At 41.6% G+C, this 24,219-nt stretch overlaps 1 protein-coding gene across 34 annotated transcripts in view; it reads left to right on the top strand.

Moving 5' to 3' along the window:
* The window catches only part of ptprda (protein tyrosine phosphatase receptor type Da), a 617,722-nt gene that overhangs the window by 462,765 nt on the left and 130,738 nt on the right, over nucleotides 1–24,219 (top strand). For all 34 annotated transcript variants that reach the window (XM_072669660.1, XM_072669680.1, XM_072669689.1 and 31 more), the window contains 2 exons: nucleotides 3,271–3,416; nucleotides 7,609–7,750. In XM_072669660.1, the coding sequence (XP_072525761.1) occupies nucleotides 3,271–3,416; nucleotides 7,609–7,750 (288 nt within the window). The remainder of the gene's footprint in view (nucleotides 1–3,270; nucleotides 3,417–7,608; nucleotides 7,751–24,219) is intronic.

Raw genomic sequence — 24,219 nt, 5'->3', positions numbered from 1 at the left:
AAAGGTTAATTTTCCACCAAATACTATCATTCTCCACGAGACACTTTTAGCCTTCATCAAACACCACCATCTTCCACCAGGCCCAGTCATTTTCCATCAGATAAGTTCCCTTCAGATGGCAGCATTCTCCACCAAAGACCAGCATTTTCTAGCAAACATCATTATTCTCCATGAAACCCCATCATTCTCCAAGAATTCCAGCATTTTCCATGAGATACTTTCAGTCTTCATCAAACACCATAAGTCTGCTCCAAGCCATTCATTCTTCACCTAACACCATCATGTTCTTTCAGATACCAGCATTCCCAACACTTTCAGTCCTTATCAGACACCATCATTCTCCACCAGGCCTTGTCATTCTCCACCAAACACCATTATATTTCATCAGATACCAGCATTCTCAACCAAACACCACCATTCTACAACAGTTGTTCTCCACAAAATGCCATCATTCTCCACCAAACACATTAATTCATCACCAGACATCATTATTCTCCACAAGGCCCTGTCATTCTCCACTGAACACCACAATTTTCTGTCAAATGCCATCCCTTCCCACCAAATGCCATCGTTTTTCACCACACACCATCAGTTCTCCACCCAACACCATGCTTTTCTATCAAATACCATAATTTCCCACAAAACACCATAATTTTCCCTTCAAATAATATCATTCTCCATCAGACTCCATCATTCTCCACAAAGAAAACACCATCATTTTCAATCATGTGAGATCATTCTCCATCAAACATGCCTCAAAATCCATCATTCAGAAATGGAGAGATGATTCTAGACTCCTGGCAATAATTTTGCTTTGTTAGTGTTTGCTGGGGAATGTTGCGTCGGCGTGCTCTTGTGGAAAGGCACCTGGCCTAGATTAAATTCCTCTTGTCTATATATAATCCTATTCATTCAGCCACAAAGGCCAATACGACTGAGCATCAACCAGTGCCGGCTTCTCTTTTTATCACAGTTCTTTTTTTTCTTATATTCCTGGTACAAATGAGCTTTGGCTTCAGTACAGCGTGGAGTGAGCGGAGAGCATCTCTAGGCCCTGCAGTGAAAGAGACAGGACCAGTGTGTGACCAGGAAATGAGTCACTCCAACACCACGCAGGCCAAAGGCTAGCACGTCCCACTGCGCTATGTGCTAAAGCGAGAAGCCGTGCACAAACACAGCACACTGTGATGGGAATTGCCATAAAAAACTCCTACTGCTGCTTCAGGGTTTTAAAATATATGCATATTATGGGATGATCTTTGGTGGTCTGCTACGTCAAACACCTTATATTGGCTCAAGGAGTTTTGAATAGAAGTTCAGCTAATCTTGAACAGGCCTGGTATTGAAGAGTTTAAAGGCCTGTTGCAGAGAAGATGAACTAAGAATAAACTTGCTTAACATGAGAAGAAATCTGGTGTAAGTCAGAACATCTCCAAAATATCAGGGAGGTCTTGTGGGGTTCCCAATATGCAGTAGTCAGTAGCTACCAAAAGTGCTCAAGAAAGGACAACTGTGATAGGCACCTTGAAGGCTTGTTGATCTGCATCTACAGCTAAAGTTGTGGTGCCAGATACCACAGGATGCCTTCAAAGAGGTCTTGTTGAGTCAATTCCTTGAATGGCTGGGTTGGCTCAGTATTAGGCAGTGGTACTAATGATATGGCTGATCAGTGTATTTCTTTTTCCTTTTCATTCTATGATTGTCAGGCTCACAGCTGAATGTGTGACTATTGAGTGATTATCAGCATTGTGTTCAGTGTTGTGTTGCAATAGGCTGTTATGTAACTATGACATCAGGTTACTGTGTCAGCGTCAGCACCCCAGATTTTAATGAGCATAGCTCATTATGTGTTTGTGTGTGTTTGAATGTGTGTGTGGATGATGACCGCTTTTCATTAGTGGCCATCAATTTGGTATAAAATTCACTGTCATTGTCAGTCCTTACACAAAAAAAAAGTATTCATCCAGACAGTGTGCTATTACATGGCCACAATCACTAGCAGCATTTCTCAGGCTGAAATAATGACATGTATTTTATAAATGATAAATTCTCTAAGTAATTCTCTAAAGTTTAAAAATCAAATCAAATCACTTTTATTGTCTGTGTAAAGTTGTAATTAAATATGTAAAATAATGTAATTAAATGAAATAGTATCTTGCAAATATATATATATATATATATATAATTAATAAAGTTAATAAAGTTCGATCCATATATTACACGTTAACCTTTTTATATTAACATGGTTTCTCAAAATAATGTAATTAAAATGTCTTATCACTTATATTATTTAATAATTATAAAGTAGCAGTTTTTTTGCTGAAATAATAATATAATTTATCTTACTTTTAACAAGGATTCATCAAATATTCCAAATAAATGATTATTTATAACACTGCATTATAATATACATGTAATATGTTAACATTTTATGGCATTTAATGCTAAAATAACAATGAGTTTAATTTAACAATGTAATACCAAAATAATGAGTTAATTTCTTTTAACAGTTTCTCTGAATAATACAAGTATATGATAATTGACATATGTCTTGAAATTATTGTTCATATATAATTAATACAGTTGTGATTTATAACTACTTTTTTTAATGAAATGTAAATGTAATGTCTCAAAATAATAACTTGTCATGTTGATATAGTGACACTACATTTCAAGAAGGAAATTATTCTGCAGTAAGTCGTTATTTCAAGATACTAAAGTCAAACTTTTGACATGCTGCTGTCAGAACCAGAGAATTTATTTATTTAATTTTTTTGCCTCCTCTACCTGGCAGTAATGGGCTTCCATTCAGCTGTAACAGACATGCACAATATACTGCAGAACCTAAAATAAACCCTTATAAAAAAAAAGGTCATTCTTATTCTCCCTCTTTCTTTATCTCTCTCTCTCTCTGCTTCTCTTTATAATCCCAGTATATGACATCAGCAGTCATCGTCCTCCCCTTACACAGTAAGAGGGATTATACGTCGATTCTTTCGCTCGATCACATCTCCTCTCTTTTTTTGTTTGATTGTATTTTTTCTGGTCAATCATTCGGTCCTTAAGCCAATACATGGCTTCCATTGTTGGGAAGGCAACATAAGCTAATCCTCTTAACAACTGCGGTAAAAAAAAAGTGCTGGAAGCAGCAGAAACTAGGCCTCTTGGCCTATAGGTGGGAACAATAAGGGAAAATACCATAAAGGCGTGAAAAGATCTTTGCACACGCTTAACACTTTTTTTCTCTATCTCTGTCTTTTTCTTTTTCAGCACCACCAAAGTTTTTAAGGACGCCCAATGACCAGACGGGCGTCCAAGGTGGCGTCGCCTCCTTCATCTGCCAGGCCACGGGCGACCCACGACCCAAGATTGTGTGGAACAAGAAGGGGAAGAGAGTGAGCAACCAGAGATTCGAGGTATTAGGTCTATTGTTCTGATGTAAAATGCTCGACAAAGTGAATGCAAAAATGTGTCTGGTCATTCCACGCTAGCCTGAGTAGCGCTAACCACGCTAATCACATTCTGCATCCACGTATTAACTTGTTTGCCAATAACCACTTTTGGAGCGGCCATTGATAAGAATTATCCCTGCCGAAAAATCCAGCTCAACAGCTCGTAGCTGGTTTCAGATGGTCTAAGCTAGTCTATGAGGGTCAAGGTGGTTGAAAAGCTGGTCATACAGGTGAAAAAAAAACATCTATTCGCCAGCATCCTGTATTCTGTATTTGATGTTGGTCATGCTGGTCAACCAGCTTGGCTATGATGCTGGTCTATCAGCATAGTCAAGTTTGGTTTACCTTGGTCATGCTTGTAGGCCATCTAAACCGTCAAACATATCCTATGCTTGTAAAGAGATAAGCTGGTCAACCATCTTAACCAGCTTGACCAGCTTTAGCTGGCCAGGCTGTTTTTTTTTTTCCAGCAGGGATTGCATGGTTGTTAACTAATCCAATAGGTCTTAGAAAAGATAGTGTCGAAGAGTCAGGAGGAAATGAACTTCTCACAGCTTTGACCTTGGTGCTTACATAAGCCCTCATGGTTGTGCATTTGGCTGAGAAAGTGCGGAGTGTTCATTGGTTCACGCTTCGCCATTGCTTTGGGACACTTTCTTTTGCTCCTCAGTGCATGCTTTGGCTTTCCTCATTTGGCTGAATCCTTGGCTTGTGATTTATTTCTTTTAATCTTCACTTCCGCTAACCATGATAAAGTAACTCATCACAAAAAGGACACTGATAAGATTTCCATTAATGTCTGTTGTCACGGAGCAGCGTTGCCATCGTCTCCTGTTCTGTTAGCATCCAGCTTTGTGTCGGGCGATGGTCCGCTGTGGCTTTATCGTTCCGAGGGACCCCCCCTCCCCCCATGTCCTGTTCAACGCCAACGCGAATCTAATCTTATCAGAGTTCATCGCACTGGCGCGCCGACACATGCTGCATGCGAATGCTAGAGTGCTAGCCAGACGTGCTAACAAATGGCATGATCCCGAAAACGGGTTCCACTGCCACGTCACCCATCCCTCCATGCCGTCGCCATCTTCCTTAAAACCATTTCCTTTCAGAAGCCCGGCAGCTTCCTATCTACACTCTTCCTTTCCCTGAGAAAGGAGCGAGGAAGCTTTGCACCATGCTGCTATGCGGATCGGCTAAAACGCTGCAGTCTTTAGCTGGGACACATTGTCATTCAGGCTGCTGTGTGCAAGTTTGCCATGTGTGTGAGTGTGTGTATGTGTGTGTGTGTGTGTGTCAAAAGCCTGTGTGTTAGAGCGAGGACTCCCGCTATATGACCTTGAATGTATCTAAGCCTATGAGTTTACTGAGTTTACTGAGTTTACTGGCCAGGACCTTTCTGTACAAAGTGAGTATACATCTCTAGCATGCGTCGTTAGCTGTGCAAGCTACAAACAGCACCTTGTTTGTCAACATTTCTATGTTTCGTCCGTCCAAAGCAAAGCGCGTCTTGTCTTTTCCGTTTTTTGTTTTTTTTTGACATCACGTCACACTAAACCAGATGTCCAATGTTGTCTATTCGGCTCACGTCCAGCTGTCTGTTCCTTGTCTTGTTTCATCGATATACTCACTGTACGAAACGCATACTCCACTTTGTTTCCGTCAGCTTTAAGAGTGGGGCAATGCCAAAAGCACTGATTGGCTCAAGACTCAGTGTCTCATAGTCCTCCAACTCAAATACGGAACGAAGCAGTGGAATCAGTTTCCCATTCTTAAAGTCAAGTGGCCAAGCAGGTTCTCCTATTAGCCAGCGGGATTGAGACGCAAAGTCTCGTTTTGGCAACCAAAAACAAAGACAGACAAAACATTCACAGAGCATTTTACATTACATATTACCCCCCCCCCCCCCCCCCCCCTCCAGATTTAAAGTTCTTGTTGGTTATGGATGGACACCTCATATTAAAAAGGCTAGTTTCACCTACGGGGTTGGAGTTCAAAATTAAATCAAAATCCACTCCGATTTTAATTCCAACTAATGGAAATAGATGGATTTAATTCCAAGAGTTGATTCTAGTTCTCACTTCCAAGATAAAGGCAAGGAGATCTGGTCAAATAAAAAGTGCAAGGTACTACATAATATGCTAAACTGTACCTGTAAGTAGTTTCAGTCCTGGCGATGCTGTTTAATACTAAGACCCAAATTTCAAATCCCAATCCCACTCCTCCCAAATGCTTAAAACTGAAGAACTGACCCAGGCTTTTCAAGGGGCATCTAGCCGCAGCCCTGCAGGTCAAGCCTCTTCCAAGGCTGAGTGGAAGATTAATGGCTTAAGCCAATGAACTAACTTGTTGGTGAAGGAGCTGACCTTAATTGTAGGTAAATGTTGGTTTAAGCAACAACATTTTCAATGTATCTACCAAAGGCCAGGGAAGCCAGTATCAGAGCCACCTCAGGCACATGTTAGTGCATAGGTTATTGATTGCATTAGCCCCAATACTGATATCTAAACATCATCTATAGTCTGGGTCATCTACATCATCTGAGTAGACCAACTGTCAACCCGAAAGGTTAGTCTCAGGTTCCATGTTGGACCCACATATGGATGCCTACCAGGGTCAGCGGTGGGACCAGGAGGCGTTAATCATGGGCCTCGATCTGGGCTGTACACTGCATACAGGGCCTAGATGGAACCCATGTGAGATAAACGTGGGCTGTAACAGTGGGGCATATTTAGGAAGCCCAGCTGTGTCCCAGTAAATATGCATGTACAAACCCACTCAGAGTCCATACCCACCTGGAACTCACCAGGCCTTGATGGTTCTGGTTCAATTGCCTAAGCTTTTTTAAGTCTCAGCTTGAAGCTCAAAGAGGAACCTATTCAGTATGATTTTTCAGGTGGACGGAAATGTCTTGCAGACCTGAGTGTAGCTAACCTTAACCCTGTAGCTAACCTTATCCCTAACCCTAAGCTAAACAAGGCTAAACCAAAGCTAACATGGCTAGGCAAGTAGCCACACCAACCCTATCCTTAATAATATCAATAATTATCTTATCAATGCTAGGTGGCTATCGCCTACCCAACTTATATTGTGGGGCTACAGCTGTCAGAGTTTGCTAGCAGCAGTGAAGGACATCACTAAGCGGTGCAGGTCTACTCTTACTTCCTAGCTCTCATGAAATCCAAATTTAACCTGGACTAATTAAAAAAATATGGATATGAATATGTTCCCATGGTTGCACAACCCCAATGTCCAAGGACATATAGGAGAGTTGGATATTGGCAGGAACCATAATTGAGAAAATTTGTCATGCCTGCTAGTTGTACTGTTTTTTACTGTCCAAATGTTTATGGACTCCCCTTCTAATAATGCATTCAGCTACTTTAGGTTGCACTGCTGACACAGATGTGCAAATGCATACATACATACACACAGCTTGTCTAGTACCTGTAGAGAAGTACTGCCAGTGCTTATTTTGAAATATGCAGAACTATGAAGGGGAAAGGAGAGGCTTTACTAGCTTTACTAACTAAGTAACTTTGCAGCTCAAACAGTAAAATGGGGTAGCTAATATTAGCTATCTAACGCTAGAGTTAGCTGTTTCCATACAGGGCTTGTTTTGTTGCCATAAACAGTAAGCTAGCTCCTGTACCTAAAGTTAGCTACCCCAGAATCCAAAGTGTTTTCCTGTGAATCCCTACCAGCGCTAAACTTCATGTCAGCAAATGGAACAATGAGCTAATATCAAAACGACACCCTGGCCCTCAAGTGTTATATGAGGTGTCCGAACATACTGAGCCTTCCAAAACTCCCTTTTTTTCCCCTGAAGCCTTTTTCCTGATTGTTTATTATCCCCTTTATTACTCCCAAAACCTTTTCCCGATTATTTACGTCTACTTTTATTGCCTCCATTTTAAATCCTAATCATAGTCTCCCCTCTTTTTATTCCCAAGCTGTTTCCCCTACTTGCCTGAATAAGTCTGATTGTATTTCTGAGATAATGGGTAGTCCCTGGCTGAGCCACCCATGTGTGTCGTCAATTCGGAGAAAGTCAGAGAGAGTGTGTATGTGTGTGTGTGTGTGTGTGTGTGTGGATGGTTCTCCCTGGCCAATTGTGAGCAAAAAAAACTCCCATAACATATTCTGTCTCTCGCACCTGCAGGTGATAGAGTTTGACGACGGCTCTGGATCTGTCCTGAGAATCCAGCCTTTGCGAACTCCACGGGACGAAGCCATTTACGAATGCGTGGCCTCCAACACTGTTGGAGAGATTAGTGCCACCACACGACTCACTGTTTTACGTGGTAGGTTCTCAAGCAGCTGCAGAACAAAAGCACCTACTAACAACTAACCTTTATTCTTTCGCCGCTTTCTCCCACCAGAGCGGTGCAACAGGTAAGATGGCTGGCTCCTCTGTTTTTTTATGAGCTCTGTCGTTCTTTTATTAAAACATTTTTTGTTGTCTGGGTAATAACGTGGTTATTTTGGTGAACTGTCAGCCACATTATGGCCAAAAAGTGGCTGTGTGGACCAGTAGAGGCTCACAAGGCCGTTGATCACAAGGTGATGGGTTCAATACCCAGGTCTGTTGTGCCCTTGAGCAAAGCTCTTAATTCTCTCTACTCCAGGGAGGCTTGAGGAGGCTTTGTTGGTGCTCCCAAATGGCACAACCATCTAAGCATGGAGTTGTGAGTTCAATGCCCAAGTCCACTAAGCTGCCACTGTTGGATCCTTAAGCACTACAGTTAAATGTCTCTACTCCAGGGTTGCTAAAGTAGGCTTTATTGGTGCTCCTAAATGGCACAACCATCTAAGCATGGAGTTGTGGGATAGATGCCCAAAGCCACTAAATTGCTACTGTTGGGACCTTAAGCAAGACTTAACCCTTTCTACTCCAGGGGTGCCTTAGTAGGCTTTATTGGAGGTCCTAAATGGCACAACTATCTAAGCATAGGGTTGTGAGTTTGATGCCCAATGCCTCTAAGCTGCTATTGTTGGATTCTTAAGCAACGCTATCTAAGCATAGGGTTGTGGGTTCAATACTAATCAATTGCAACAGAACCTCTCATAACAACCCACAATATACATCCAAAAGTATCCAGACAGCCCTTCTAATGAGTTAATTACCACTTCAGGGTGCATCCATTGCTGTCAGTGGTGTTCAGGCAGATACACACATATCTTAAATAATCTGATAGAAAAGCAGCGACTAGTAGAACAGGATGCCACCATGTCCAATGCTTGGCATTGGATAGAGGTGTAAATTACAACTCCTTGGATCTGGCCCTCCACCATGAATGGAATGTAATACTATTAAGACCACAAGCTTCTCATAGTCATGGGTCAAGGGTTTTTAAGGCATCAGACCAAATATGTATTCCCAATTAGTGTAATAACTGTCTGAGATGTGGCTTTTACAGACATCTGGCCTTATTCACCATTACTGTGAACTCCCCTTTAAAGTGTTTCTCAGTGCCATGTTTTGCTTATTTTCACAACACAAGCCACAGTCTGGTGAACAGCTCCGTCACTCAAGGTACAAGATTAGATTTAGATGCCTTGACTCTCCACACAGTTCCCCCAATTCATCAACTTTTGCTCTGTTTTTCTGTCAGAGCGAGCTGCAAGGACAGAGCCAGAATTGTGGAAATGATCCTTGGCTGGTGACCTTGGGTGTTTTCAAAAGGATCGTGATTAATATTCTAATTAGCAGGCATTTTTTTCCATCCCACTAGTTCTTTCCGTATCATCAGTAGAACTCTAATTTTCTGCTACATTTACAGAACCGTTCTCACACTGTGTCTGCAATGAGGCCACGCTCGCATTCTCCTTTATTGGAAGGGAGAGGAATTTTTGGGGTGGGGGTTTGGGGGTTGGCGGTGGGGACCCTGAGGCGGCCGTGTCTTGCAGTGTTTTGGAGGTGCTGACAGAGTGTGATTGGCTGAAGCAAAGGGTGCCATTGTAGCGCTGAGGCCTGCCCTGTTTACACTGCTCTCTCTGCAAAAGGCCTTTACTGTACCTGCAGAGAGCGTGACTTATCACCCACCATAACACACAGAGAGAGACAGAGAGAGAGAGAGAGAGAGAGAGAGAGAGATGAGGATGAATGTTTCAAGTTTCAAGTTCAACTTTTAAGTTTTATTTGGTTTTATAAGGTTTATTTGTCATTTGCACAACATGTCAGGACATTTATGCATTGAAATGCTTGTGGTGAGGCTCAGGTTGATACTCTACAGGAGGACAAAACTATATACATACTAAACATATTATTATAAAATAAAGTTATATAAAATTATATTAAATAAATACAAAATACACACAAAATACAGAATATACTAAGACTGAATATTGATAATGAAGAGAGAGAGAGAGAGAGAGAGGGAGAGAGACAGTGAGGGAGAGGAAAATGGGGAGAGAGAGAGAGAGAGAGAGAGAGAGAGGGAGAGAGACAGTGAGGGAGAGGAAAATGGGGAGAGAGAGAGAGAGAGAGAGAGGGAGAGAGACAGTGAGGGAGATGAAAATGGGGAGAGAGAGAGGTAGAGTGAGAGAAAGAAATGGCAGAGAGAGAGAGAGAGAGAGAGAGAGAGAGAGAGAGAGACAGTGAGGGAGAGAGACAGTGAGGGAGAGGAAAATGGGGGGAGAGAGAGGTAGAGTAAGAGAAAGAAATGGCAGAGAGAGAGAGAGAGAGAGAGAGAGAGATAGAGAGGGAGAGAGACAGTGAGGGAGAGGAAAATAGGGAGAGAGAGAGTACTGATTTACTGAAATAAAGATGCGAAAGGATATATATATATATATATATATATATACTGCTCAACAACACAGCCTGGTCTTGAGGGCCCCCCTCTCTGAGTTTAGGTCAATGTGTGTGTGTGTGTGTGTGTGTGTGTGTGTGTGTGTGTTTCTGCTTTACTTCTGCTTTACAGCTGCAGCGGTACACAGGGAGCTCAGCTGTTTTACAGTGTAAGATGTAGACAGGTGTGAGACAAGCGTGTGAGTAATGAGCTGGTGTGTAGCCGGTGGGTAATGAGTGTACAGTGATGTGTGTGTGTGTGTGTGTGTGTGTGTAATTGCACTAAACTATTACCCATTCTGCTCTGAGATATCACAGATCAGCAACACAGTTCAGCTCTGAACTCTGCAGTCAGCCGTCACTCCACCGGTTAACCTCTACTGTTATTACTGTCCCGCTGCTGCAGAGTCCACCTATCATTACACACACTCGCACACTGAATTACGCTGTGTGTGTGTGCACTGATTACTGTCTGCACTTCTGACTTGTCTTGTTTGCTTTCATGTCCACAACTGCTCTTCCGGGAAAACGCGGCTCACATCAATTTCTTTACATCAAATTCAAATCACTGTAAAATATCCAGTGTGGTCTGAACTGAAACTTTACAATCAGCACTTTTCACACAACTGCTCATTTTAGCTCAATGAACCACAAGCCAGAATACATTACATTTGACTATATATAGACTCGACTCGTACATTATATATGAGTATATACTAGTACTGCGTCGCTGTCAAGCAAAAAGACAACTTTACAAGAGAAGGAAAAAACCATCTTAACTTTCAATGGAAGTCAATGTAAAAAAGATTTAATTCCAAGTCATTTTGGAGCATTTCTATTGGTCAGTCGTCAAGGAATTTTAAAGATATGGATAGAATGGCTGCCAGATTCATATTATGTCAAAAAGTGAAAAACGGGGGAAAAACATTTAGCCACCTGTGAAAATTAGAATGAAAAAGCTCCTTATCTGGGCAGTAAGTATTGATGGCAAAGAGGAACAACAACTCCGGTGAGTGGTCCAGAGTAATCGATGTGTCACAGTGGACCAGTTACCCTCTATAATGAACACCTTCCGTTACTTAATTCAGTCTACAACATCTCGCTAGTGTCACCTGAGCCAAGGGTGGTTGTACCCACTATTAGGTTGGTGGTCATAAGATGTGGTCTGATGTGACTCTGTGTGCATAGGCTCAGGCAGATTAGGGTTTGATTCCCAGTCCGGATCCCAGCACGCCACACTACACCAATAAGTAATAAGGGTCCTTGGGCAAGCTCTGATTCAATCAGGATTCCTATGTAAATCCCAGCCAACATGCTCATGTGGGGCTCACATGGGTGGAACATGGGCAAGGTGGGTTCCAGCTGTGCATTGGCTTGGGTTTGTGCATGTGCTGTTACTGGAAGCAGTTGAGCTTCCCAAATGGACCCCATCGTTATAAGCCCACCTTAATCTAACACGAGTCCCATCTAGGCCCCAATGTGCAGTGTATACAACCCAGATGGGGCCCATGTTTAACCTCTCCTGGTCCCATTAGTGGGGCCAACACGGAAGCCAAGGAATCCCAGTTGGGCTGTCCATACAGTCCCCACATGGACCTGTTAGCTAGGATGCCGTAGGCGTAAATATTGCATAATTTTGCCATTTGTTGTACACTCATAATGCATCTCTCTTTCTCTCTCTCTCTCTCTCTCTCTCTCTCTCTCTCTCTCTCTTTCTCATTGGGGGGGGGGGGGTGTAATTAAACCAGCAGTCATAACTAGACATGCACTAGAAGAATATAAACCCCTGGTCTCCTCTGTGTCCAGTGTGAAACTGGAGTGTTTTGTGTGTTGCGTGGGAAGGAGGTCATGGTTGTGCTGAAGAGAGTGGCGGACCCCGCTGTTGTCTTTCTGGATTATTCCATTCAGGCCTCTGAGCTGCCTGACTGCTGATGAGCACTAACAAGGTCATTACCTCCATCTGCAATACACAATGCATATCCTCTCTCGCGCGCGCGCACACGCATGCACGCTGTCTCCCGCTCACTCTCTCTTTTTCTATTACTCTTCTTCTCTCTTTTGCTTTTCCTTCTGTTCTCTCTTTGTTTCATGTCATTTTCCCCATATTTCCCTCTCTTCTCTCTCCTTCTCTCATGTTCTGCCCTTTCCCTTTCCCACCCACTTTATCCCTTCTCCCTCATGCCCTCCCTCCCTCTCTCTATTCATCTCTTGCTCCCTTCTTTCTTACTCTATCACTTCCCCCAACTCAGACACTCTTTCTTGTCTTTTTTTGTCTTGCTCTTCCTTCTTCTGCCTTTTGCTTTTCTTTCCATCACTGTCTTTCTCCACTTTCTTCTTCTCTCTCTCTCTCTCTCCTTCTCTCTCTCTCTCTCTCTCTCTCTTTGTATTGTTGTACTCGTCTCTTTCCAAATTCCTTTTTTTTCTGCACTCTTCTTCCTCTTCTTCTCTGATATTCAGTCTTTTCCCTTTCTCGCTCACTTTGCCACTTTTTCCCACATCCTCTTCTTTCCTTTCTCTTATACCCCCCTTTCTCTCCCTCTGTTTGAGTGTGTGTGTGTGTGCTGTATGACTTTGCTCTGTTCTCTGTCTGCTGTGTGAATCTCTGAGGGGCTCTCGGACTGAAACCAAAGCAGGTTTGCCTGGCTGACCCCCGATCGCTCTTCGCCCACGGAGACGAGTCTCGGGGGCCTCTTTTCTCCTAAAGGACCTGAGGGAAAACAGCCAGTGCACACACATTATTTGAGCAGACTCTTGCCCGTGGTGCTCTTTTTTTATCCCCTGTACGTGTGTAAGTAAGAGAAAAATCACTCAGACCTGAGCTCTAACAGCGACACTGCAGAGGCCGTATTGTATGAAGGATCATTTGGAGAATGTATGTTTATGTGGTTCCTGTGTTGTTAGAAAAGAGCAGCTGTCCTTTACAGCAGTGAACGAACCAGTGACCGAACCATCGGACCAATAGAAAAGATCCATCATTACATGGAACAAAATCTTGATACAGCAATAAATGTACATTAAAAGAAAAAGCAACACTATGTAGCATATGCACTATATGGACAAAAGTATTGGGACACCTACAGGAGCTTTTATTACATCCCATTCTAAATCCATGGGAATTAATATGGAGTTGCCTCCCCCTCCTTTGCGACTCTAACAGCAGGTTTGGAGCTCTGCAGTTATTGAGTCAGCAGAGCGTTGGAGACTTTTATGCACTATGCTCTGAGCTCAGCTGCTGTGGTTCCTAAATGGTGTAATGTCTAGGAGGGAAGAAATTTTACCAACTGACTTGTTACAACGGAGGCATTGTATTACAGTACCACACTGGAAGTCAGTTAGCTCTCTAGAACCTACCATTCTTTTACTAATGTGAGTAAAGGCAGGTACTTGATGCTTGATTTTATACATCTGTGGCAATGGGACTCAATAAAACACCTGAATTTAGTGACTAAAAGGTGTGTCCCAATACGTTTGTCCATAAAGAGTATATTCACTCTCCAGATGGGTAGATTGATCTCTTTATCACTTTTATATTGGTGTTGGCTGGCACAGGTGCCTGTTAGGTGGTGCGGTGGAGCTGGGGACCCGGCACTTTCCTCAGATTGTGTACGGCGCATCAGTGGCAGGTCGAAAAAAGAGCCAGTTGCTGGCGTCACATGTATTGGAGAAGACATGTGGAAGTCCTTGGGGGAGTGCTAAGGGAAGTTACGAATGGGTGGGTTAATTGGCAGAACCAAATTAGGAGAAAAAAGGCAAAAAATTATAATAGCAAACAAATAATAGCAATAATAAAAATAATGATGTACTAGATATTCAGTTTAAGCATATATATTACAAAAAAAAATTACATAGTACACAATATAATATATGTACATATGCAGTAGCTTATGACGTAATGACTGCGACCACATCCAATGTCCTGTTTGGAGCAGAATTACAGCCTGTAATGGAGGATCCTATAGAAAAAAAAAAAATTACTGTAATTTCGTCATCATGAATCAGCCTGAGGAGGCCGGAAGCGGGTGTCTGTGTGTGAGAGAGAAACCCGCCCGGGATATTAGCATGCGGCCCGGCTGCAGCGTGATGAGGAACACCATTAGTGATGAACTAGCAGACTCACCGAATTCATTTGCATTAAGTGCTTTGATGGAAGTATAATGAAGTCCGTTCTAAATCTACTTGTCCAAGTTTTAAAAGAGCCAGTCTGAACAGACACCACATTTCTTCCTCTGGACTGGATTAGATGTTTCCAATTATAAAAAAAAGGCGACAAAAAAAGGCGACAGAAGTGAAACACGTAGGTCATTGGTTTGAAAGTGGACCCTCTGCAACATATGTTGGGTAATTTGAGGCAAGTTTGCCCGTTGAGACCATTGGCACAGGCTGTCCCAACAGCAGCTGAACTTAATGTTATGATTAAAGGAGATTAGTGTCTGTCTGCTGCAGCTCCAGTCTTTGAACCTCAGCAACATATGCAACCTTCTCCAAGCTGGAAACTGGAAGCACAGCCAGCTTTAAGGTGATGACGTTTATTATATGCCCCTTTAGTGTATATTAAATTGCCGTTAAGTTCAATGCTTTGTAGCTACGGTTGCTGGGAAAGGCAAAATCCCATTCAACCCTAAGGAGAAGCTGTAGAGATCTTTGTTTGGATCCACTGCATTGCATTGAGTTTTGGTTTAAAGGTGCCCTAGAATGGAAAATCAGTATTTTCCTTGGCATAGTTGAACAATCAGAGTTCAGTACATGGAAGTGAGATACCGTGAACCATTTCACTGAAAAGAAAAAACAGCATAATCAAAACAGCTGTAAAAAAAAAAAAAAAAATGAAACGGACCAGTTCTAAAACCCCAAAACTGTTATGTAATAGTCTTGGCTCCCTCAAAATGTACGTAGACCCAGCCCACTAGTACAAGTCCTACTTGCAGAAGCGGAGCTCAAAAGCAGTGCTTGATGAAGCGAAAGCTAGGGAAGTAAGTAGTTATTCGTGCTAGGCTAAATCACAAGCCGACTAGCTTTTCCAATTTCTTCTCTCCAACACCTGTGGCTTTGTCAATGACAGTGACTGCAGAAGGGAAACTTAAAAGTGGCACATGACGAGGCAAAAGCTGTGGAAGTGAGTGGGTAGCCATGCTAGGCTAAAAGCTAACCCAGCCGACTGCCTTCAACCTCTACGGCTGTGCTGAGATGATAGCAAGACTAGCAAGAAAGAACTGAGTAATAAAATTAAAAAAAAATATTCACAACATTGTTATTACAGTGCTAAAGACTATTCAATGTTATGCTATGATATGCTATGTGGCTCCTGTGAAAACACATGTTGACTTTAACCAGCCAATCAGAGTAGAGCTTATCTTTATTTATTTATTTTTTCTCAGAAGCCCACCATGAAAGGAAAAATAGTTTCATTCTGAGACAAAATTGTCAATAACAGGGTTGTAAAATGCTGATAAAACAGCATCAGGGCATTTTTTAAGTCAGTGAAGTTGGTAAAATTGGTAGAGTTGGCAAATATCTCTACAGTAAACCATTTTACACCAAACCACCAACATTTCAACACCTGCATTTTACAGGAATTCAGGAAAATATGGATTTCCCCTTTAAAATGACTAAAGTCTTTTTTTCCATTCAGTAAAAAAAGCTGACATTCATCATTTGTCATTTTTCCTGCTCAAAAAATGTTCCCACTTCAGTTTTCCCACGATTGGGGAAGAAACGAGTAACCTGAGAGTGTATGTAGAAGTATGTGTGTGTGCCTGTGTGTGTGTATGTTGAAGTCAGAAGGGCATCTGGCTTTTCCGTTCATCAGCTGCTGGTGCTGGCTGTGATTTTACAGTGAAAAGTGACTCCCCCAGCGACTGAAGAAAGCTAACAGAGAGCACACACACGACACACACGGGAAACGTAGGAAAGGTGTCTAGACGCAGACCCCATTTTTTTTACGACCCTCCTGAAATGTCCAGGCCAGAGCTGGTTCCTCTGAGGAATATGAATTCTTAGCTCTACATCACATTTCAAATCCACTGCTGGTTGTAATTCTCCACTTTTTTTCCCCTTTAGCTTTAACCTTCCCAGGTTCCTCATGATGGATCTGCTTGGAAACATCTCCTCTTACATTTCAATCAATTATTCCTGACTTGCAGCTTGTTGAGACAAGTGGAGAAGCTGTGTAGAAAGGGCAGACACCACAAGTGTAGTAAAATAGAAGCTAAACAGCACAAACGTTAAACAGAGAAATCATTCTTTTATACCAGGTTAAGCCATATTACTGTGTCATATTTGTTTTGTACAATTTTAGAGTTAAAAAAAGGAGCATTATGCAAAGGTTTGGGCACCCCAAAAGATTTGAGCTCTCAGATAAGCTCTCATATGATCTTATCCTAAGCATTAGGAAAGACCAGGTGATGCCAATTCCAAAGCTTTATAAACACCCTGACGTCTCAAACCTCGTCCCAAAAATCAGCATCAATGGGCTCCTCCAAGCAGTTGCCAAGCGCACTGATTATTAAAATAGTAGATACCCACAAAGCATTAATGTAATTAATGAAGGACAGTTAACAGGAATGGTGACAGTCAAGCTGAGGTCTGGAAGATCATGAACTTTCACTGAGATCTGTTTGTAGGATTGCTAAAACGACTGAAAACTGAAACCCTCAAATGACTGTAATAGACCTACAGGAAGATTTAGCTGACTCTGAAGTGTGTGTGTGTGTGTGTGGGAGGGGGGGGCACTGCAACATCTGCACAGATGTATGAAAGAGTCATCAGAAGGAAACTTTTTCTTGCAAAGAAATCACATTTTCACATCAGGAAGATTTTAGGTCTTAGATTTAAATGAAAAGAACACCTTTCCAACTGTGAAGCATGGGGGTGGCTCAACCGTGTTTTGGGGAGGGAAGAATGGATTCAGTCAAACAACCCAAAGCCTATAAAAAAATTCTACAGCAGAATAATGACCCAACACACACCTCAAAATCCACAATGGACTTCCTGTAAAGGTGCAAGCTGAAGCCTTCTGCAAAGAAGAAGGGGTATAAATCCCACAAATAAGAATGGAAACACCTACAAAAATGTACTGATTATTAATACAGGCTGCTTAAACTGTACTTCAGGTCATTTTCCTATTTTAAAACTGTAAAAAATGCCAATAATGAGCTAGATTAAATTATTAAAATCTTTAAGGGAGCTGTCATCTTTAACTTCATGTCTTTTGGAAATCTGGTCAAATTAGGTTGTTTGCTCTTTTCTATGCACAGTACCAAATTTTGACCAGGGGTGCCCAAACATTTGCATGCCACTGTAAATCCATGTGAGAACAGCTGTAAACATGTAGGGATTCAACATATGCTGCTTTTTTAAGAACACTTCAGCGGTCTTTAAAGACCCTTTGTCAGCATTGTGAGTTTTTCATTATTAACTTCCATGTTATATATATATATATATACAGTGCAGCATTTTGAAGAAAGTCCACCTCAGTAAGTTTCGGGGTCCACAGTCGTGCTGACAGGAAAACAAAAATCATCGACTGAGCGGTCAAGTTTCTGCCCCAGCAAAGCGCTGCCTCAGCTCCCAGCACTGCCATTCACAAACCGCCCCGTGCCTGCCTGTTCAGGTTAAAACCATAGGTGGGCCAAAAATCTAATTCAGACAGCCACCCCCAACCCTTCCTTCCCAACCAGACAGTCACCCATAACATATTTGCCGTCTGAACTTTGCTTCTTCAGTTTTGCACTGCTACAAGGCTAATGTAGCATGAAATGTAGCATTTAATGGGTGCTTATTAACAATTAGCATTGTGCTAACTGCTTGTCAAAATCACCATTCGCTTGCCTCAGACTGTGCACAGTTGCAGACACACTGTGCCACACTGTTGGATATAAACATTCACTAAATGGCTGCTCTTAGGGCTTTTAGCTATACTAACATTCATGCTAACTTCAGGACATATTTATTGGGATCTGCCAATCCAGTTTTTTGCCCCTATCCAATCCGATAAGTACGTTAATGCTGAGGGAAAGCACATAGTGATCTGATCCGATCTTAGCGTTTCTATAAAGAGTACGGCCACACAATTTAGGTACTACTGAGGTTAATTCTGAGGTAATTTTTTTAGTAAACAGACCATTTTATGTGACATTATGAACTTAATGGATGTGTTGGTTATTTTGATAGCCAATTTTATTTAAGTTACCATTTTATAGTGTGTTTAATTTCTTATAATACAGTCTGACTGACCTCACTGATCAGTCAGTTCCCAGTTAGCTATTTTAGAGTGCTGTAAATATGCTAGTTATTAGTTATTAGCTAGTTAAGCTAGTCGTTAGTTTTGTTTAGCATTCGTATATATTAGCCTACTTCCCTCGGCTTTGAATTCAAGACTAGTTACTAACACAACAGCCATAATTCAAGAGTAAATACATGGTTGTTGTTTTTTTTACCTAGCTAAAACCACAGATATTATGTTAGGGTTTAATGTTCTATTGTAAAATATTTCTGAGAACGTTCCTTACTGCTGCAGGCTGTAAATAATGTCCATTAATGGCTCCTAGAGGACGCCAGAGGGTGCTCTGCTTGAACATAGTGGGTAAAAACAAATGATCGGCACTGAATTGGGCCTCAAACAACCAGTACCCAATCCACTGAAATATGCTCGGATCGGCACCGATCCCAATCCACTGAAATATGTTCGGATCAGCACCGATCCCAATCCACTGAAATATGCTCGGATCGGCACCGATCCCAATCCACTGAAATATGTTCGGATCAGCACCGATCCCAATCCATTGAAATATGCTCGGATCGGCACCGATCCCAATCCACTGGTTCATATTGGAACACCCCTAGTTTATAGATAAGTGTATTAGAAATGACTAAAGCATTAATATGTGGTGATTTTGGCATGCAGTTAGCACCATGTTAGCATGTATCGTGTTCATTAGCTTCATTCGCCTCGCAGCTCTTGTGCATAACTAAAGAAGCACTCAAAAATCTCTTGAATGTTTCAGTACTTTTAAGACAATGTTAAAGGAAAATGTGTAAATTAGATGTTAGGTCGATGTGCTCCTCTGAAGAGGGTAGGTGGAGTGTGACGGAGAGAGCAGTGAGGCGCTAGCAAGCTAGCAGAGCACAAAAAGCTCAGGTTTGCCTACAGACGCCAAGACCCTGGCTGCAGAAAGCGGCGGCTGATTGTGCTGGAAAGGCCCTTTGAGCGCACACTGTGGGCGTTTGCTGACTTATCTCTGCACCCAGGTGAGCTGTGCCTTTGTAGAGGTGTGAAAGTGTGAAAAGAAGTGGGAAAAGAATCAACGAAAGTGTCCAAGTCAGCACATATAGACCTGGAAGAGGTGGAAGTTTCTTTTTTTTTTGCGCTGTTTGCGCTCCTTATGCTACGGGTTTCTGGAGGAAATTCACATGCTGGTGCTTTTGTGATGGTTTTTGCATTTGCTGAAGCCATTTTGTAATATTTTGGCCCTGCTGAAAGTCCTTCTCACATTGTTCCTCCCAGCTCTGGCTGCAGAACACAGAGAAACAGCTGACCAGTTATTTATGGCTATAATTAAAATGACTGAGGCAAAATGTGCTCAGGGTTTACAAAATGTTCGTGTCCCCAAAAAGTTCTCCTGACTGTAATTAATAAGGGAAATTAATCGGTTTCTGTGTGTGTGTGCGTGTGTGTGTGTGTGTGTGTGTGCGTGTGTGAGAGAGAGAGTATACATTATGTAAAGTCATTTCCAGGAACAATGATGCTTCAGTAACATTAGCTAAACATTACTAGATGCACATTTACATTTATGGAGTTTGGCTGAAGTTCTTATCCAGAGCGACTTACATTTCACATATGTTACTCAGGTAGAAGAATGTAATGTTAGAAGGTCATGCTCATTAATGTGATCAGATGGTGATCAGATCACATCCGGATTTCATTTGTCCACATGAGAAGCCAGGTGTAAACATACCCTAGCAAATTGTGATACTGACCAGATGCGAAACACACGTTAATGCCAGGTGTAAACAGAATCCGGTCAAAGTAGATCCGGATACTATCTGGATACAAATAGCATGTTAATGCCAGGTGTAAACAGAATCCAGTTAAAGTAGATCCGGATACTGTCTGGATACAAATAGTATGTTAATGCCAGGTGTAAACAGAATCCGGTCAAAGTAGATCCGGATACTATCTGGATACAAATAGTATGTTAATGCCAGGTGTAAACAGAATCCGGTCAAAGTAGATCCGGATACTATCTGGATACAAATATTATGTTAATGCCAGGTGTAAACAGAATCCGGTCAAAGTAGATCCAGATACTATCCGGATAAAAAATACAATGTTAGGTGCAGATGTCAACGGAATTCAGTCAAGGTAGATCCAGATACTATCCGGATAAAAAATACAATGTTAGGTGCAGATGTCAACGGAATTCAGTCAAGGTAGATCCAGATACTACTTGGGATACGAAAACATGTTTTAATTGCAGGTGTGAACAGAATCCAGTCAAAGTAGATCCAAATACTATCCAGAAAAAACATATTAATGCCCGTTGTAAACAGAATCCAGTTCAAATCAAGTAGATATTTGGGAGATTATTAGGATTGCAAAAAACAAAAAAAGTTAAAAACCAAAAATAAATTAGTAGTTTGCACCATGACTCAAAGATACAGGGGGCCTCTAACAACCATGGCCTGGCGGACCATCAACTCTGCTCCCTAACAGATAAATGGCACTTAAACCATCACTGTGAGAAGACGACTCAGCACTGTGGATCTGAAAGGATGAGGAACTGATCTAGAAGCCCTTACTGAGAAAAGCAAGCAGACAAAGCAGAAGAATATCACACGAAAGGCTGTTGCTGATCTCAGAGCAATGGGCTGACCACCCCAGAGTCCAGACCTCAACATCATTTTAGGATGACTTGGATGGCGAGAAGCCAAAAATGCTCCTACTTCTGAGACTGAAATTTGGAGGTGTAGAGTCATCTCCTGCAGTACTCGATGGCCTGCTAGGCTGAATCGCTACAAAAGAAGGCACTGGTGAGCAGAGCCTGATTAGGCCAGTTGAATTCTTTATACGTTTCTTTCCCAACACACAGGTTTCTCTCTGGGCTGAAAGATGCATTCTCAGTGTGTGAGAGCCAAGGAGTCGAGAGGGTTCAGGGAGAAGTGCGTGTTAAGAGGAGAAATGTGTGATCCGGTCCGAACCGGTCTCATTTTCTGCTCAGTTTAATCCGCCTCCTCCGGGCCGATTTTAATTCAGCTAATGATGCTCTGGAGGAAAACTCTGCGGCCTCTGAGGGAGGAGGAGAGGAATTAAGAGCTGGAACGCAGCATGGAGAGAGGTGGCGTAGATGAACGGAGTCAGAGGTGTTGTAATTTTGTAAATTTGTTAGAGGCTCGAGAGAAACGCCTCTTCATGCATGATGTGTTCAGATCCAAAGCCGACTCCTGAGGATTGAATAGTGCCAAACTTTCTCGGAGTGGAAGAGGTGATTCCAGATTCCGTCTTTTCCTTTTATATAAGGGTTCTGTATAATTACTGATAAAGACTTTTTAGACAAACTTTGTGGAGCTGATCCATGTGATAAAAGCCTGGATGGCTTAAAGAAAGTCATGTGACAACTCAAGACCCTGCTATTGGTTATCTTAGACAGGGTTAAGCATCCATATGACTGTTTGAGTGTTCAGGGTTCCATATAGAACGTTTAACCTCACTAAAGAACCCTTGAAGAACCCTCTTTCTTAGAAGTGTAGTTGTACAAATCTACACTTATCTCACTGAGTGAAGTGTAATAATTTAACACAGTTACACTATATATATGTCCAAATGTTTGTGGACGCCCCTTCTAATGAATGCATTCAGCTCCTTTAAGTGGCACCCAGCGTTGAGCTGTGGAGCAGTGAAGCTGTATTCTCTGGAGTGATGGATGGTGCTCCATCCAGTACTTTTGGAATGGCTTCACTAAGACTCTTGATGCAGAATGCTCCAATTCTTGGACAGTAGAGACAGTTACTCCAAAAAAGCAGGACGGTTACTGTCTCTAGAGTCCAATTCTTGGACAGTAACTGTCTCTACTGTCCAAGAAGAAACAATGAACCTGAAGGTGTCTCAATACTTTTGTTTGTCCAATATACTATATATATATATATAGATCAGGGAACATATTAAGACATCCTTGCAGGAACTTCAGCTATGTTCTGTTTGCTATGTCATTAGCCTAGCTAGCTAGCAACACATCTAAAATAGCTGCAGCTCTTTATTGTAAATTTCCAATGGTTCTTTGCTTTGTTAAAAGGTTCTAAATAGCAACAAAAAGGGTTACACTATCGTTTTGAGTCAAAGAATCCCTTTCAGTATTACAGTATTACAGTAGTACCTTTTATTTCTAACCTAATCTTGTCACCTTTTCATATGTAGGGACTTAATAACATGTGCATAAGCACTGAATATCAAATTTAAAAAGCAAGTCTTAGCTGATTCTGAACAGCTTAAGTCAGTAATCACAAGATGACATAAGATGTTTATGAAGTAAATGACATCACATTGGTATAAGGCCCCTCAAAGTGACATTGGTATGGTTATAACACTGTTATGAAGCATGATTTTCCAAAGATAAAAGCCTGGGTTATAACAGTGCTAGAAATAGAACAAATGTCAGTCACGTCTTTATATAAGGGTCTTTTGGTCAATACTATGTCATTTTGCAACACTGTTATTTTGTGAATACTGACATAACCTGTTCATAAACACTCAAGTAAGCCTCTATGTAGGTTGCCTACAAATTGAGCGTTCTCAAATTTCTCAGACAACACACTGGAAATGTAGATATAATGACATTATATGATGCATATTTTCATTAAGAACCAAAATTCTGTAAACTTGAACAGTATCTTGAACACAATGCATTCGTGGGCAGAGCATGGACTGGTCATTTCTGTGTGATTCCAGTTCTGTTTTCTTTGCGACTCTTTGAAGTATTGCCAATATGTATCGCCATAGACGCTAGACACTACGCTTCAAAAACTACCCCTTTAAGCTTTTGGGCCCATTTATATCCTCCCACCCCCCCAAAGGTTGCTGAAAATAGCTGATGATGTCACCCTGCACTGTTGTACCCAGGTCAAGCTTTTCTTTTTTTTTTTACTTCAGACAAACTTGCCTTTGTTTAATGGAGAGGGGGTGATGTAACCTTGTTCTATTGCATTTGGCCGGGATGTCCGCTGTAGTTTTAGTTCAGCAGTGAGTAATCTCCCCTCCCACCACACTCGCTTGCACACGTGCATGCACACACACACACACTCTCGAGCCCCACGGCCCTTAATTATTAATCAGCAGCGCTGCACTCAGGTGCATCCCGGCTGTTTGCTTTTAGGCCTCAGCAGAACGGCGTAGACGACAATAGGATCTGAAGGCAAATGAAGCTGAACTTTCTAAAGTCAGGAGGCGCAGATGTCCTCGCAAAGAACCGATTAATGAATACGCTTCTGCTAAATTAATCAGGACGTTTCGGCGCTACGCATTTGTACTGTAAATGGGAATTTTGAAAGAAATTATGACTTTGCTAGTTAGAACTAAAATGATCAAAATGTGCTTGTAGAAACATTTAGTACAATTTTTGGTTTTATTGTATGATTTAGTTTATAGAAAGTATTGTGTTAAAAATGTGTATGTATTTAATTATGGCCGTGATACGGTCAACATTTACATGTTCACATAAGGCAGCGAGAATTTCAGACCCAATTTTTGTACCATTAAAAATGTATGATTTTGATAATAGAGTATTTTGAATGTTTCTTTGCCAAGTTAATGATTCTGTAACTATTATACATTCTGTAACTGCTATAATTGATTTAGTAATTACTATAATTTATTCTGTATCTATTATGAATAATTCAGTATCCATTATAAATGATTATACATCCACTATAATGTAATGTATCATACATATGATTCAGTAACTTCTACAGTAAATGATAGTAGCTGTTGCTGGT

Source organism: Salminus brasiliensis, chromosome 24 (genome assembly GCF_030463535.1).
Source record: "Salminus brasiliensis chromosome 24, fSalBra1.hap2, whole genome shotgun sequence".
NCBI lineage: Eukaryota > Metazoa > Chordata > Actinopteri > Characiformes > Bryconidae > Salminus > Salminus brasiliensis.
This window is presented reverse-complemented; position numbering and strand designations above follow the sequence as displayed.